The following is a 14,150-nucleotide window of genomic DNA, read 5'->3' as shown; positions in this document are numbered from 1 at the left end:
CTCGTCGTAATTATCTAGGGCAATTCTACAGGGCCCTCAAGCATCGGCCATAACTGGATATCACGATTTATACAACGTCATCTAGAGATTCACTCTAAAGTAGGTAAAAAGATCTATAGTTTACGTCTCCATAGTACTACTCCTAAGTCCCTAAATCGCTAGTTTGAGCATTTAAATACTGTACGAGAGCGATATTAAGTTTCCTAAAAGAATGTCTACAATATGGACGAGATAGGTATCGCCCTAGGCGTCTATACCAATTAACGAGTAATCGATAGGACCGATACTACTTAATCATATAAAGCAATACTAGAAAATCGTAAATAGGTCTTAATTATCGAGACTATTTCCGTAAATAGTCGTCGACTATAATATCTCGTTATATTTAAAGGAAATACACTCTAATCGACTTGGTTTATCGATCCTGAGATCCTAGACTACTTATATACGATCTCACTAAACGATTGGACCTTAAACGATATTGGATTAGCCTAGCTACGTTAGATATTCCTTCCTTAGATAGCGACAAATGACTATCGACTACTCCTTCTCGACGGGTATAAAAGTTACACTATATACGAATTTATATGGGAATGTTATATTAATCGAGTAGCGTTAGTCTACTTAATACCTCATTCAAGTTATATCCTTTAGCCACTTAATCTTACTTACTTTTCACTCCTAAAATGCCGTTATAGGGATGAAATCGCTAATTTGGCAAGGTACGACGACGCCTTAGCCGTCAAGAAGAGTAAGTTCCTCAAAACCTATGAGAAAGTAAGTAATGAGGGCTTATCCTCATATCGTATTCGTACGGGATGGAATGCGGCTAGCATTTATCCTTGGGATCCTCATAAAGTTATTCGATCTCATCAAGTCCTCCAAAGCAGCTAGAATGAGCGAATTCTACCATCTACGCCGCCATCACGTAGGCAAAACTAATATCTAGTAATAGATATTCGTACGCCATTCAATCAACGCCAAATACAACAGGAAACGGAGTTGATTTCACGACACGAGACTCTTTCTCGCTCAGTCCGTTTACTACTTAAAAAGACGGGTAAGGTATTTGACTAGCTATAGTGGGATATCACTATAAAATCACAAGAACTCGCAAACTAGCGTGTATAGCTAGATGAACTAGTCGCTAGGAGATAACCGCGAGTCGCAATCGACTGCAATGAGGTATTTGCGAGTATCGAAACGATTAGGCAAGCTAGGCAGGGTATAGAGGCATTGGAGGCGACAGCGAGGTCTTCTGTACGAACGAATACTAGAAATACTACGCGGAATAGGCAGGTGAATGACGTCCTGGCACCATTCGTACATCAATTCAGTGCCAATGAGTCTGTAGGGTAGATAATTATAAATTTATCACCTTGGTGGCAATGCCTAATGCGTGGGTCATTACACGGGTGGGTCATTACATGGGTGCGTGACTTAGCGGTGGTTTAATAACCGTGGACGAGCCGAGCCAGGGCTTTTGGTCGGTAGCTTGAGCTTGTATTCCCCTCCAGTACGGAGTAGTCTGAAAGAGATGTGTGCCAAAAGGACAGGGTGTGGAGATCATGATAACGATCACGGGGCTGCTTCTTCACTTCCAGATAGACACGGCGAAGCCTGCTCGTCGCACCTTTTGACTGAGCCTCCACAAACTACATTTTATCACATTTGCCCCGAATTTCGCGCATGGTGCTAAATTACGGTCTTCGAACAGCACATCATCAGGAATTCCCAATTGCGTAGGGAACTTGCTGTTAAGGACCATGGGGTTTGTCGGCATACATAATCGCGCATTATAAGTGGTTTCAATGTTGATTTCGGTGTCGAAGAGCTCACGGTTTGGACCGGACCTTCCGCACGACGTTGCCACTCTTCCATCAATGCACAGAAACCATATCGTCTTGGTGTTACACAAACCTTGAATCGTCCTCGTTTCAATTTGCCATTTGTGGCACTCGGAAGCGTACGAACGAACACATTAGTGGACATCTAGTCTGTTTTCAAATACCAAACATTGTATAAGCTCTACAAAACTGGCCTCGTTTCAAGCTATCTTGAGTGTGCAGGCAACCGGGCAGATTATGACCACAGAGAGTGAGACCAAAACTCGGCTAACGGCTTATTTGCGGAAGTTGAGATTCGGTACCGTGCCCACGGTCGCTATGTCTGCCTACCAAAAAAGATCATGGCCATGAATGACTAGGCCATCGAGCCGCTTTGGGAATTTCTTTCGAATAGAGTGAAACGCTTCCCTGGTTACTTTTCTCATAAACGATGGCTTCATGTGTAATCTCTGCCAGAGATAAGATATCCATGATCAGACTATCTACACGAACTGATTCGCTTCTGTTTGTCGCATCATCCCGACCATCAATTCTGGGATGTGCAGCCTTAACCGGTGGAGAGTTGCCCATCTCGGGCAGGATGCGAGCATCAAGGTTTACGAGGAGGTTAGCCACGACCCCTACTCCAGCCACGTGATACTAATATCCGAGCCACCTGATATGACCAAGACAGCGTTGTCGATACTGCTGCCATGAGTGTCGTCAACCAGAGACTGCATAACTTGGAAGCCGGCTAACTCCTCTGCTGCCCTGCAAAGGGGTATCTTATTCCGCCAGTCTCGGTGCAAACAGACCATGTGATTCGAAGAGGGGACTCAAGAGTTTTCTGAGACTTGACGGGATAAAAATTGATCATCAACTCACACATCCATGATATCCGTGCAGTCAAAACCCTTGTTGAGCATTGTCCTTACACCAGTCCTGCACAGCGCAAACGCTTCGTTTTATCAAAGCTACTGATTACCACATTGTGACGTTCAAACACTTTTAGATGGGACCTATGCACCAATGTTGGCGAATTGTAAATGCAAATGCTGTAACCTACGTATCAGTGGACACCTATATCTCCTGTCGTTGAGTCTCGAGTGCAAGAATCTCTATCCTAAAATAACTGTCTACTGTACTGACAGGTAGTTGAGGAGCTGAGCAGAGCCAACCCATTAACGCTGCAACTTCGAAGCTTTTTTCTCCCAGATAGACTGGAAGAATTCGATTGCGTCCTGTCCCAGCTCGTTCGGTCTTTCATAAGCTGCAAAGTGCCCACCGATAGGATGCTCCCTCCAGAACTGCACGTTGAATATGGTCTCGGCCCATGATCTCGGCCCCATTCCAATTTCCTTTGGGAATGCGCTGAAGCCAGTCGGCACCTCCAGATATGTCTTACGCAACCAAGCGTCCTTATCTAGCATTTCGAAATTGGGATGGTCGGCATACCATTGCATTCCTGTCGTTGGTCCTGGGAAATAATGTAATAATGTCCATGTAATAATTTCTGTGTATGTCCAATCGTAGTCTTCGGCCCATAGGAAGAGCTTGTCGGCCATCCAAGCCAACATCCCAACAGGCGAATCGTGTAGCGCGTATCCGAAAGTGCGGGGTTTTGTGGCCTGGACTGAATAATAAGCCCACTCGCTTTCCTCGAACCATGTCATACGATCAAGCAATGCTTGCTCAAACTTTGAATAAGCTGGCTCCTTTCCACCGAAATCTGGTTTACTCATTGGAAGCTATTGTATTGGATTAAAAATCAATAGAGACGCGTTGCAGGAAGTAAATGAGTACTCACGGTGTTCGCATGATATGCAACAATGTTTTTGGGATATGTGAGCGACATCGTTCGTCCAACATCTGAGCCCCAATCGCCTCCTTGGATGACATAGCTTTCATAGCCCAGAATGCCCATGAGCTTTGAGAATACGGCCGCGCAATGTTCGAATGAAAAACCGGCTATATCAGGGTAGGAAGAGAACCCATAGCCAGGCAACGATGGCGCAACGACATCGAACCCAGCTTCGAGGAAAAGAGGGAGAACCCCGCTGACTTCATTAAACGACCCTGGCCAGCCATGAATGAACAAGAGAGGAATCGCGTTGGATTGTTTGCTCTTCGCATGCAGGAAGTGTAGGTTTATTGTTCCTAATCCGTCGATATCGATATCTGTTTGGAACTGTGGGCCCAAGGCGTTCAATCGTGCCTCTTCTGCACGCCAGTCATACTCATCTCTCCAGAACGCTACTATCTTCTGCATGAAGGCGTTGGTCACGCCGTTCTGCTCTCCCCATTTTGCATGATTCAGATTCTGAGGAATTCTCGCGGATTTCAACTTCTCGCTCAATTGGTTCAATTCCACGTCAGGGATGTTTATCTACCCAATGACTTAGTGAGACACCTAGGCACGTCGACTCGTGTTTACCTGAAAGGATTTCATGATGCAGTGTATAGCAGCCTTTTGGCAAAGGAGGTGTGTAGGAGATCGACTGTTTATTGCGATGCTTGGCTGACAGCAAGCTGTTTGTTCTCAGGAGACCTGAATTCTAGTTGCAGGAGTTATCGCTGTCATATATGTCGAAATCGCGTTCCTTGGCTGTGAACATTGCTTGAACACTCCAACTTCGTTACCCCACATCGCCAGCTACTGCCCGTCGCCCTGGCAGTCAATTGGGTGTACAGCTTACTCATCGACCCGAAGCTCGTTGAACCGAAAATTCCGAATTGCCCCTCTCAGAAAGGTTAGCTACACAGGGTTGATTTCAAGTGCCTTGCCCAGACTCCCTCTCTATCCGGCTTTCCTAATATAGCATCAAAGCGAACCTGTCTGCTGTTATCGAGGTAAGTGTGTCATTCTTCCACATAGAGTTTCTTGCTAAGAACTTTGTATTATTCTAGACCACCCGCGAGGGGGGTTCCTAGGTTGCCTGCCCTATTGGTTCTCGTGCTCAGTTCCGAGTCAGCCATCGTAGACTGGCTCCGGCGGGGATATATCTAAGTCACGTGAACGACCCAAACCTAAATGTGTGCACGACTTCAAATTATGTCAATGCTACAGCTTATCAAACCAATCTACAGCACGGGTGGATAGGCCAGAGAATCACATACAGTCATCACCCGGAGCCTACGTCAGTGCCTCCTTATAAGGGCACCTGGCCTAGTATTCAGAAAATGACAAGTTTTAATGGTGATTCGAGCCACTTGGAGTCTGGCATTAAAAAACTCGATCCTTAGTGGAGCAGCATAGAGGATTCAAAACTGTCCGATCCGTACTACCGATGTCGAAGTGATCACTTCGCTCATGTGTGCAGTATGAAGCCTCTGAACGATAATATCTTGGAGATAGGTGAAGATGGCTTTCTAGTAAGCTCAAATAGCAAAGTAAGCACCAACTAGTGGGTAGCATGTTCAAATAAGGCATGCTAGTGAAGAGTTCGCCAGAATTGAGTACTTTGTACCTGCCATAACCTAGTCCTAATGTCGATATCCTTTATGATTTCTTAGGACATCGGAAGAAGGATAAATGCGTAGTCCTGTTTCATAATTCCAGTGACACAACCTGTAACTTGAACGGTTTATCACAACAAATCGAGCATCACAGGAAGTCCAGCATCTCTTTGGCCGTGTCCTCAGGATTCTCCTCGGGCAAAAAATGTCCACTATTCAACGGTTTTCCCCGAACGTTTACGGCATAATTTCTCCACACCTGTATAGGACCATCATTTCGCTCGGTTTCGGCCTCATTGTAGAGTGCAGTATTACCCCAAAGGACAAGAACAGGTACAGTAATTTTGTGACCACGGGCGAGATCCTCTTCGTCGTGTAAATTATCTATGAATGCTCCTGCACGATAATCTTCGCAAGTGGCATGAATAGTTTCTGGGCGGCAATATGCCTCCCTGTAGTCCTGGATCGCCAGGGGATGAAACGCTGACAGGGAATTACTGGCAGTCCATGTCGACAGCGTGGCATCGAGGAAGGTCTGCCCACCATCTGCACTACCGATTAGTGCTTCTGGGAAAGGTTCTTTCTGTGCCAAAAACGTCCAATGATACGCTCTGACCCCGGCGTTAGACGTTCCGAACGACTTCCACATGGCGCTGGTTGGAGTGATATCAAGAATCACAAGCTTATTGATCTTGTCGGGTGCATCCAGAGCCAGACGGTACGCTACACGTCCCCCACGGTCGTGCCCAACCAGGTCAAATTTGAGATTAGGTCCAGAGAAGCCGAGCTGTTCCATGACCGAGATGCAGTCCTGGGCCATAATACGTTTACTATAGCCAGAGCCATTGTGACTTTCAAGATCCGCGGACGAGGCGCCATACCCACGCAGATCCATCAGAACCAGCCGGAAGCGCGTTTGTAACAAAGGGGCCAGCTTGTGATATAAGGAGTGGGTTTGTGGCCAACCGTGCAGAAGGAGAAGAGGCCGTTGACTTTGCTCTGGAGACGTGACGGGACTAGTACGCACGAAGATCCGTATGCCACCTGACGTGGTGACATGCTGAGAGGTGTAGCCAGGAAAAAGATCTGGAGACATGACTTGAGAAATGTGAATTGAATTCAAATGGTTCAAGATACAACAACGACGAGGATCTCACAACGCTCTGGAACAGCCTCATATGAAGGGTATGGTGCCCACTTTGATAATGATGATCGACATAGTTTTGCCTCGGAGCGAGCAATGCAAAAGTTTCAACTAATGGCAAAATTGCCGACGGTCACGGTCCAGGTTTGAATGTTCCGAGAGAATAGTACTCGCATGACATATGAATTAGCGCCAAAATTCAGTATTATCTTATCCGTAATGTCTTACACCTTTAATTCCCCGCATCTCTTCTTGCTTCTTCCGGACAAGATGCGAGTCGTGCAATGGTCAGTCCAACTCGAAGTGTTGCTTTCTGGAGGTCCAGATTGCTTTGGCTCTGCCCTTTTTCCCGACCAGAAGCGAGGCTTATGTTAGCATTGTCTACGTCACTGGGGGAAATTATTGGCAGCAAAACTTTGTAGCTAACTTCCCCTGCGATCCTTTCGTTAGCCCTGGAACTCGCGGAAAACCGTATTAGCGTCAAGCAACCTGGTACTACGTACCGAGGGTTTACTTAGCGTCCGGACAATATAAATACATCGTCGTAGATGCTATGAAATACAATCTTGGTCTTTTCATTTGGTCGTTCTCCAATATCTTCTCCAGATCCAAGATTGCATCCCACCATACCAAGACGCCTATCATAACCTCGAATAGAACTCAAGTATCTCAATCATGGTCACCGTAGCAGTCGCAGGAGGAACAGGTGGGGTAGGCAGAACGGTTGTTGAGGAGTTGGTCCGACAAGGCAAGCACAAGGTTGTCATTTTGAGTCGACAGGTATAACCATCAGCCTGACCTTAGTGGACACTGCGAGTCGCTGACTAGAAATTAGTCTAAGCCACTCCCACGTCTAGAGTCTGTTCCGGTATTCGCAACTGACTATGATGACATCGCATCCACCGCGGCTCTTCTCAAGAAGCACGACATCGCAGTTATCATATCAGCTTTATCGCTTTTCACCGAAGAAGTAGGGGAGGCACAAATAAAACTTATACAAGCAGCGATCAATTCCAACACGACCAAACGCTTCATGCCTAGCGAATTCGCGTTTAACTATCTGCGTCCTGGACTTCTCGACTTTCATGCTGCAGCCCAGATGCGGATCGATGCTTGCAATCTTTTGCGCAATTCGCACGTCGAATTCACGCGTTTCATCTTTGGCTGGTTGTTGGATACCTGGAATCCGAAGCGCGCCAAGACTCACATGCCACAGATGACATGGGTCCTCGATTTTGAAAGTCGGCAAGCAAGACTCCCAGGAGACGGAAAGGCGCCACTTACATTATTACATTCATTGGATATTGCGAAGTATGTTGCTGCATTGATAGATGAAGAAAAACCGTGGCCAGAGATAAGTGCTTTCGCTGGTAGCACAATGTCATTCAGCGAAATGGTCGAAATAGCAGAAAGAATCCAGGGTAAAACTCTTCCGCATGCCAGGCTGTTGACAATGCTAATATATATTCTTACAGGTCGGAAGTGGGAAGTATCATACGAGCCCGTTGAGAACCTAGAGAAGAAAGACATTTTCGTTTTTAAGCAGCCAGAAGACTCTTATGATTTCGGAGATGGGCTTCGAGAGATAACGGCTGAGTTTGGTCTTATGGTCGTCAAAGGAATTATGGACGCAAACGTTGAAGGTCTACGGAACGAGGACTTCCCAGATATCAAGCCAATCACAGTTGAGACTTGGATACAAGACATCTGGGGCAAGTAGGCGTGGGAGGACACGATGGTCATGATATCTTTCGGTGATGAAGCGCGTGATATGGCACGCAAGTCGTGGACGTACTGCATACTCTTGGGCCAGATGGTTATGAAGGACGTCTTGTGCGGAGTGGCGTCTTTCTGTCCTTTTCAAGATCTGTCTTGGAATCTGTACCGTTACCAGGAGTGCGAGCATAGAGTAGAGAATACACTTGATTTTTCATCCTTCCTTTGTTTTATGTTCCCATCGAGTGCTGCGATATTGTGTAGTTGAGCCGAATGAGGCGAGCATTCTAGCAACCTCAGATACTGCCTAATTTCCTCTCGTTATTCACATCACATCTTTTGTCAATAGTAAAACTTTTGTCGATCTACGTAGTATGACAGAATCTAATCCAGCACGTCCTTCAGGCGGTCTTTCCTTGCCCTGCTCCCGTAATCGATCGCCTCATATATCTATCTACCTTGTCCTTGAGGATTTACACCTTATCGGCTTGGGAGAAGCTGGCCAGGGCCTCCAATTTTGCCTTCGCAGCTTCAGGTGTTGGACTACATCTTCAAAGGAGATGTTGCTTTGAGGAGCTATGCAAATAAAGTACAAATTGGTACTCATAGGTCGATCAACAAGCCATCCATTGAGATCTGGGCAAGGCACCAAGCTCTAAGAACTGACGCTGTGATATCAGTCTTGTTTACACCGGATGACACATGCATTGTGACGCATCCTGCCCTTGTGAAAGACTTCAGGTACTAAACAATGCAAGCGTGCAAACCAATCATTCCTTCCAAAGACACTATCAACGTCCAAGAAATTCCAGACTAACCCTTGAATTACCCTGAAATCGTGATACTGATATCGCTAGGCATTGCGTGCGCATGACAATTTCGAATGGAGTATTTAATACAATGGATGGTTTGTGGACTACTTTCCATCAGGGGACTAGCGATACCTGAAGGATTCCGAGATGAATGGCCAACAAATAATGAGACTAAAACGTTCCCTATCTTGTAGATGGTCATGAACAATGGATTTGAGTTCCATTCGCGATATGCTGATGTACGGAATAGTTATAATCCTTCTCGAGCTCCACTCGGTAGATGAAAGCAGTTCCCTAATTTTCTCCTTTCAGAATATCATGAGTTGTTTCGCGTTGCATCAGAACCGAGATCCGTCATGGACTATTAAGCAAGTTATCTTTCATGGATGCCTTTCTTGGCCTCTGGTACACATTCATTTGAACCCGGGCAGTTTACGAACCCATGTATCATCGAATGCTAACCCGGATTCAGAGGTAGGCGGTTTGCAGTGGGCTGCAGATATACCTGTTGGATCTGAAATTGACGTCGGCAAAAATGTTAGCTAACAAAAGCGGGAAACCGACAAGTTTGACCTTGGTCGACAAACAGACCATCTGCAAAGTACGCCAGGATTTACCGTAGGTATGCATCGCGAAAGCCATTGAAATCTCATTATATTAACAGAACTAGGAGCGTTCTTTCTTTACTAGACCCCTGAAAGCGTCTCTATGTGGTATGGGTTTTACCCCTCACAATGCGTTAGCCTGATTCATCGAGTTTGCTCCTCAAGGTCTGCGATTCCTGCGTTCCGCATATCCTCAATGTCCAACATTTGATATGCAGCATGTAGTAGACTTCCCCGCTACGAGAAGATCGACTATGTCATGTCCGATGAACTATGTCGTGTACGGGGTGTCCGTATCCTCCGCGAACTAGAAATACCAAGAATGGTTAATGGATATCATGTTCATGGTGATCGCTTCCGGGGTGATGTCAGTATACATCTAGACCTATGGACTGCTTGAAGTGCTCATGATCGATATGGGCTGTTGTTAGTAAATCGTGAGTTCCAAATCGATGAAGGAAAATCTGCCCGCCAATGTCCGGTCGCTTGAGCACCCGTTAGCATATTAGGTTTGAACATCGCTACCTTGAACATTGAAATTCTACCAGAGACCCGATAAGCTCTGAAGTTGAATTGACATTCATGCGAGACTCCTTTTTTCGAACCAGTGTGTTTCGGGCCACCCTTACGACAGAACATTACTTATTTGGGCAGCGATGCGAGCTTGAGGACTAGAGTCTGATAGGGTATAATCCGCTTGGGGAACAGGTAGACTAGGTCTTGGGGTTCAGGTGCTGACCAACCTCGGAGCAATCAAGACAAGGTTTTCTGCCGAGGCGTTACACTGAAGCAGGCCCACATCGCAATCTCTGTTGAGCAGGTCGCTAAAGTGTCGAAAGAGGAAAAACCCTGACTACAGAGTACACTTTGCCGTTGTTGTGGAAAGCGTGTCTTTGTTTACGAACGTGGTGAGGGGCAATAGTAATATCCATGTCAAATTGTCCATTCTGTAACATTTTTAACCAAGGTGGTGTCCCTTTCAGATGCTAAGTCTCTCCCTCTTTGCAGACAACAATACAACCTGACTAAGTGAAAAAGAACTTGATGACGACCTCAGACATCAGTGCTGCACACAAACACTCTTCAAGTTAAAAATGGTCAATATCAACGTCGATGCTCTAGTGGTCGGTGCAGGATTCGCAGGAATTTATCAAACATATCGATTGAGGGAGCTGGGCTTCAACGTGCGATGTATCGACAAAGCTGGCGGAGTCGGGGGTACCTGGTACTGGAACCGTTATCCTGGTGCCATGAGTGATACTGAGACATATTTATACCGATACTCCTGGGATAAAGAAGATCTGTGCTCATATCCCTGGACGCACACTTACGTCTACCAACCTCAAATTCTTGAATACCTCAACCATGTCGTCGATAAACATAACTTGCGAAAGAATATGCAATTCCATACCGAGATGACTTCGGCTGACTGGGATGAAGAGTCTCGTCTTTGGACAATCACTTGTGCCACGGGCGACAAGTTCGTCGCACGATATCTGATTAATGCCCTTGGCTTATTATCTACGCCCAACTATCCCAACATCAAGGGCATTGATTCGTTTCAAGGGACTTTAGTTCACACGGCGTCCTGGCCAGAAGATCTGGACCTCAATAATAAAACTGTTGGAGTCATCGGTAACGGCTCGACAGGAGTACAAGTGTATGTCTTTGGATCTAATCAACTCCCTTCTACATTGCTAATTCTCTACCAGCTTGACAGCGTTAGCTCCTAAGGTCAAACGCCTTGTCTCCTTCCAGCGACATCCCCAATATTCAGTACCGAGTGGCCAGGGCCCGGTGCAAAAGGGTTATCGACAATGGGTGAACGAAAACTATGATCAGATTTATCAAGGAGTATGGAATTCCAGTACCGGCTTTGGGGTGCCAGAAGTCTCGACTCCAACCATGTCTGTCTCAGCAGAGGAAAGAGAGCGCACTTTTCAAGCTCTCTGGGACCAAGGCAACGGCTTCCGATTCATGTTCTCCGGATTCGGCGATATCACTACTAATGAAACGGCAAATATTGAAGCCTGCAAATTTATTCGTTCGAAAATTGACGAGATTGTAAAGGATCCTAAGAAAGCAGCGGTCCTAAAGCCTAAAGATCTCTACGCACGGCGACCACTCTGCGACACAGGATACTACCAGATCTTTAACCAAGAAAATGTTGATATAGTGGGCCTCCAGGACACTCCTATTACATCTATCGTTCCAGAAGGCATTGAGACTGCAGATGGCAAGGTTCACAAACTGGACGTGCTAATATTCGCAACTGGTTTCGATGCTATCGAAGGCAGCTATTTGAGAGTTGCTATCAAAGGTCGGAATCATCGGACGTTGAAGGAGGAATGGAAGGACGGTGCGTCAGCGTTTGCGGCAGTTGCAGTTCCAGGATTTCCAAATATGTTCCTCATTTCTGGTCCACAAGGTCCTTTCGCTAACTTTCCTTGCTCTATCGAGAGTGAGGTCAACTTCATTACTGCGTGCATTCAGCACGCCGAGAATCAAGGCACAAACGGGATCAACGGGACAGTGCGCAAATCACCTATAATGGTAGCAAAGCCTGAAGCCAACAAAGCCTACCAAGATTTGTGCTTCAAGCTGACTGAGGGCTCTCTGTTCACAAAGAGCGCAAGCTGGATCTTTGGCACTAACTTGGAAGGCAGAAAACCAGTGGTGAAGTTTTACTTTGGTGGGCTGAAGGCGTATCGAGACCTCACGGGTGAAGAGGAAAAGCAAGGGTTTCCATCATTTAGTTGTCAGCATTAAAACACAGCTTTTCTGGGCGGTTACAGCTGGAAGAGGGATTCTTACACACTCCTTTCTCTGAAGTTATTTGTGGTTTGAAAATCGCCCCTGAGCGCAAACGTGGAGTCAGTTTCGAATATTTTGTCGATCTACTAAGCGAGAAGCATAAAAAGCATTTGTTGATCACTACAAGAATGTGACCACCTATACAACAATACATGGTTACTCTGTATTCTTCTCAATGTCTTCTAGTTTGCTTGTTGTCCCAGAGCATCTTCCTCTTTGACAGCTGATCCGTGAAGTTCGTGGTCGCACACCAGTGACAGCTTAGGTTGGCTATCCCTGGTGTTGGCGGTGTACTCATCACTCTCCGCGTACATTAGTCGGAACCTTGTTATTTGTAATGTTTTGAATCAGCGTATGGATCTTGCTTAGGAATCTTGATCATTACCAGCGACTTTGAGGTCCAACCATCATGATGTTTGTTGACAAATTTCTCAGTCCCAGAGCAGCATCCTGGATTCGCTCTTCTCAACCGGATATCATGCAGCGTTCACGCTAAGTTTACGATTTGCTGTACGAAGATGTTCCTACAACAAACAGTCTTCGAAATCCTTGTGAAAAGAGATCTTGACCTTGCGTATAGATATCCTTGCAGGACAGTTGGGCCATCGACACTCTTGCACAAAAATTAAGCTTCTTGCGAAATCCATCCCCTCAGGTCACGCTCATAAGCTTGGGATGACATGACACAAGTGAAAATCCATGAGAAGATCCTGTCCCGAGCTTACTCTGATCCGAATCATAGGATCTCATCCCCCTCAGCTCCTGGAATCGGAAGCCTATGAGTATTCTATGCCGTTGATATCATGGGCCCCGAGACAGGAGTCGATTTACCATGCCAATAGCGGCTTGATTGCCTATCTTTGCCTCGAGAAAAGTGAATCTACCACATGTACGGAGGCCTCTAGTGATAATGGCTATCCCATGACTGAAAGAGATGGAAACGGGTATTATCAAGTAATGAGCATGTTATGGCAGCGAGGATATTGCAGAAGGGTGATCTAGGCCATCTGCCAATTGTTTCTCGGAGTCCTGTTGTGCATCAAACGGCCGTCTACAGCAATCAGTCTTACCACATGGCCGGCATCCTTATGCTCGAGCTTCGAAGGACGAACGACAAGGATGTGCCACTACCCAAATCCTTGTGGGATTCCGCTATCTGGCATGCAAGCAGGGTATGTGGTGTCTCACTAACGAATCCTTATCGCCGTAACCTGGTTGCCACGGTGCAGCAGCTTTGTCTAGCGGCAAAGTACCTTATTTACCTCGAAGACCATCTCGCTGTGACGTCCTCCAACACCCGAAAGTCACAACATGATTGCCCTGCTACAATCGCAGCTCGTGTAAAGAAGGTGCCATCTTGATCAATGCGGCACGTGGAGGCATGGTCAATGAACTGGATCTCATGACGGCTTTGACCGAGGATATGGGGTGCAAAGCCGGACGGTCACGATGAAGAGCCCCCAACGTTTGTGAGATAAGGTAGACTATGGGATACTGGACGGGTGTCTTTTCGACTCCACATGTTGGGAGTGCCATGGTTGAAACCCAAGACGGCGCATAGTGTAGTCGGCGGTTTTAGACTATTCGACGTAAGGCACGTAGTAAGGCGATCTGCCACAGATCGAGGATCAAAGAAATGTTGCACCATATCAATTGAAGTCAGGATCTTATCCAGCAGCATTTCAGAATGCCTTCGTCGGGATAGTCTTGGATATATGACCGGCTCACGGTGTGATATCCTAAAACACACCCTCAACATCGGATCTTAGTACAACTT

General features: G+C 46.3%; 4 protein-coding genes across 4 annotated transcripts; 2 read left to right on the top strand and 2 right to left on the bottom strand.

Annotated features, from left to right (window-relative positions):
* Positions 1 to 3,007: 3,007 nt before the first annotated feature.
* On the bottom strand, positions 3,008 to 4,095 carry LTR84_005778 (uncharacterized protein; the record flags this gene model as incomplete). The annotated part of the gene is made up of 2 exons (XM_064849343.1): positions 3,008 to 3,574; positions 3,634 to 4,095. 2 exons carry the CDS (start codon positions 4,093 to 4,095, stop codon positions 3,008 to 3,010), a joined length of 1,029 nt encoding a protein of 342 aa, XP_064704046.1.
* A 1,335-nt stretch (positions 4,096 to 5,430) lies between these two features.
* LTR84_005777 (uncharacterized protein) lies at positions 5,431 to 6,378 on the bottom strand (the record flags this gene model as incomplete). The annotated part of the gene is made up of 1 exon (XM_064849342.1): positions 5,431 to 6,378. One exon carries the CDS (start codon positions 6,376 to 6,378, stop codon positions 5,431 to 5,433), a length of 948 nt encoding a protein of 315 aa, XP_064704045.1.
* A 723-nt stretch (positions 6,379 to 7,101) lies between these two features.
* On the top strand, positions 7,102 to 8,146 carry LTR84_005776 (uncharacterized protein; the record flags this gene model as incomplete). Its single annotated transcript, XM_064849341.1, has 3 exons — positions 7,102 to 7,206; positions 7,262 to 7,847; positions 7,902 to 8,146. 3 exons carry the CDS (start codon positions 7,102 to 7,104, stop codon positions 8,144 to 8,146), a joined length of 936 nt encoding a protein of 311 aa, XP_064704044.1.
* A 2,507-nt stretch (positions 8,147 to 10,653) lies between these two features.
* LTR84_005775 (uncharacterized protein) lies at positions 10,654 to 12,328 on the top strand (the record flags this gene model as incomplete). The annotated part of the gene is made up of 2 exons (XM_064849340.1): positions 10,654 to 11,219; positions 11,272 to 12,328. The coding sequence occupies 2 exons, from the start codon at positions 10,654 to 10,656 to the stop codon at positions 12,326 to 12,328; spliced, it is 1,623 nt and encodes a 540-aa protein (XP_064704043.1).
* Between the last annotated feature and the right edge of the window lie 1,822 nt (positions 12,329 to 14,150).

The sequence above is a fragment of the Exophiala bonariae genome (assembly GCF_035927105.1).
Source record: "Exophiala bonariae strain CCFEE 5792 chromosome Unknown scaffold_21, whole genome shotgun sequence".
NCBI classification, from domain to species: Eukaryota; Fungi; Ascomycota; class Eurotiomycetes; order Chaetothyriales; family Herpotrichiellaceae; genus Exophiala; species Exophiala bonariae.
The sequence above is the reverse complement of the archived record's forward strand: the minus strand, read 5'-3'. Positions and strand labels throughout refer to the sequence as shown.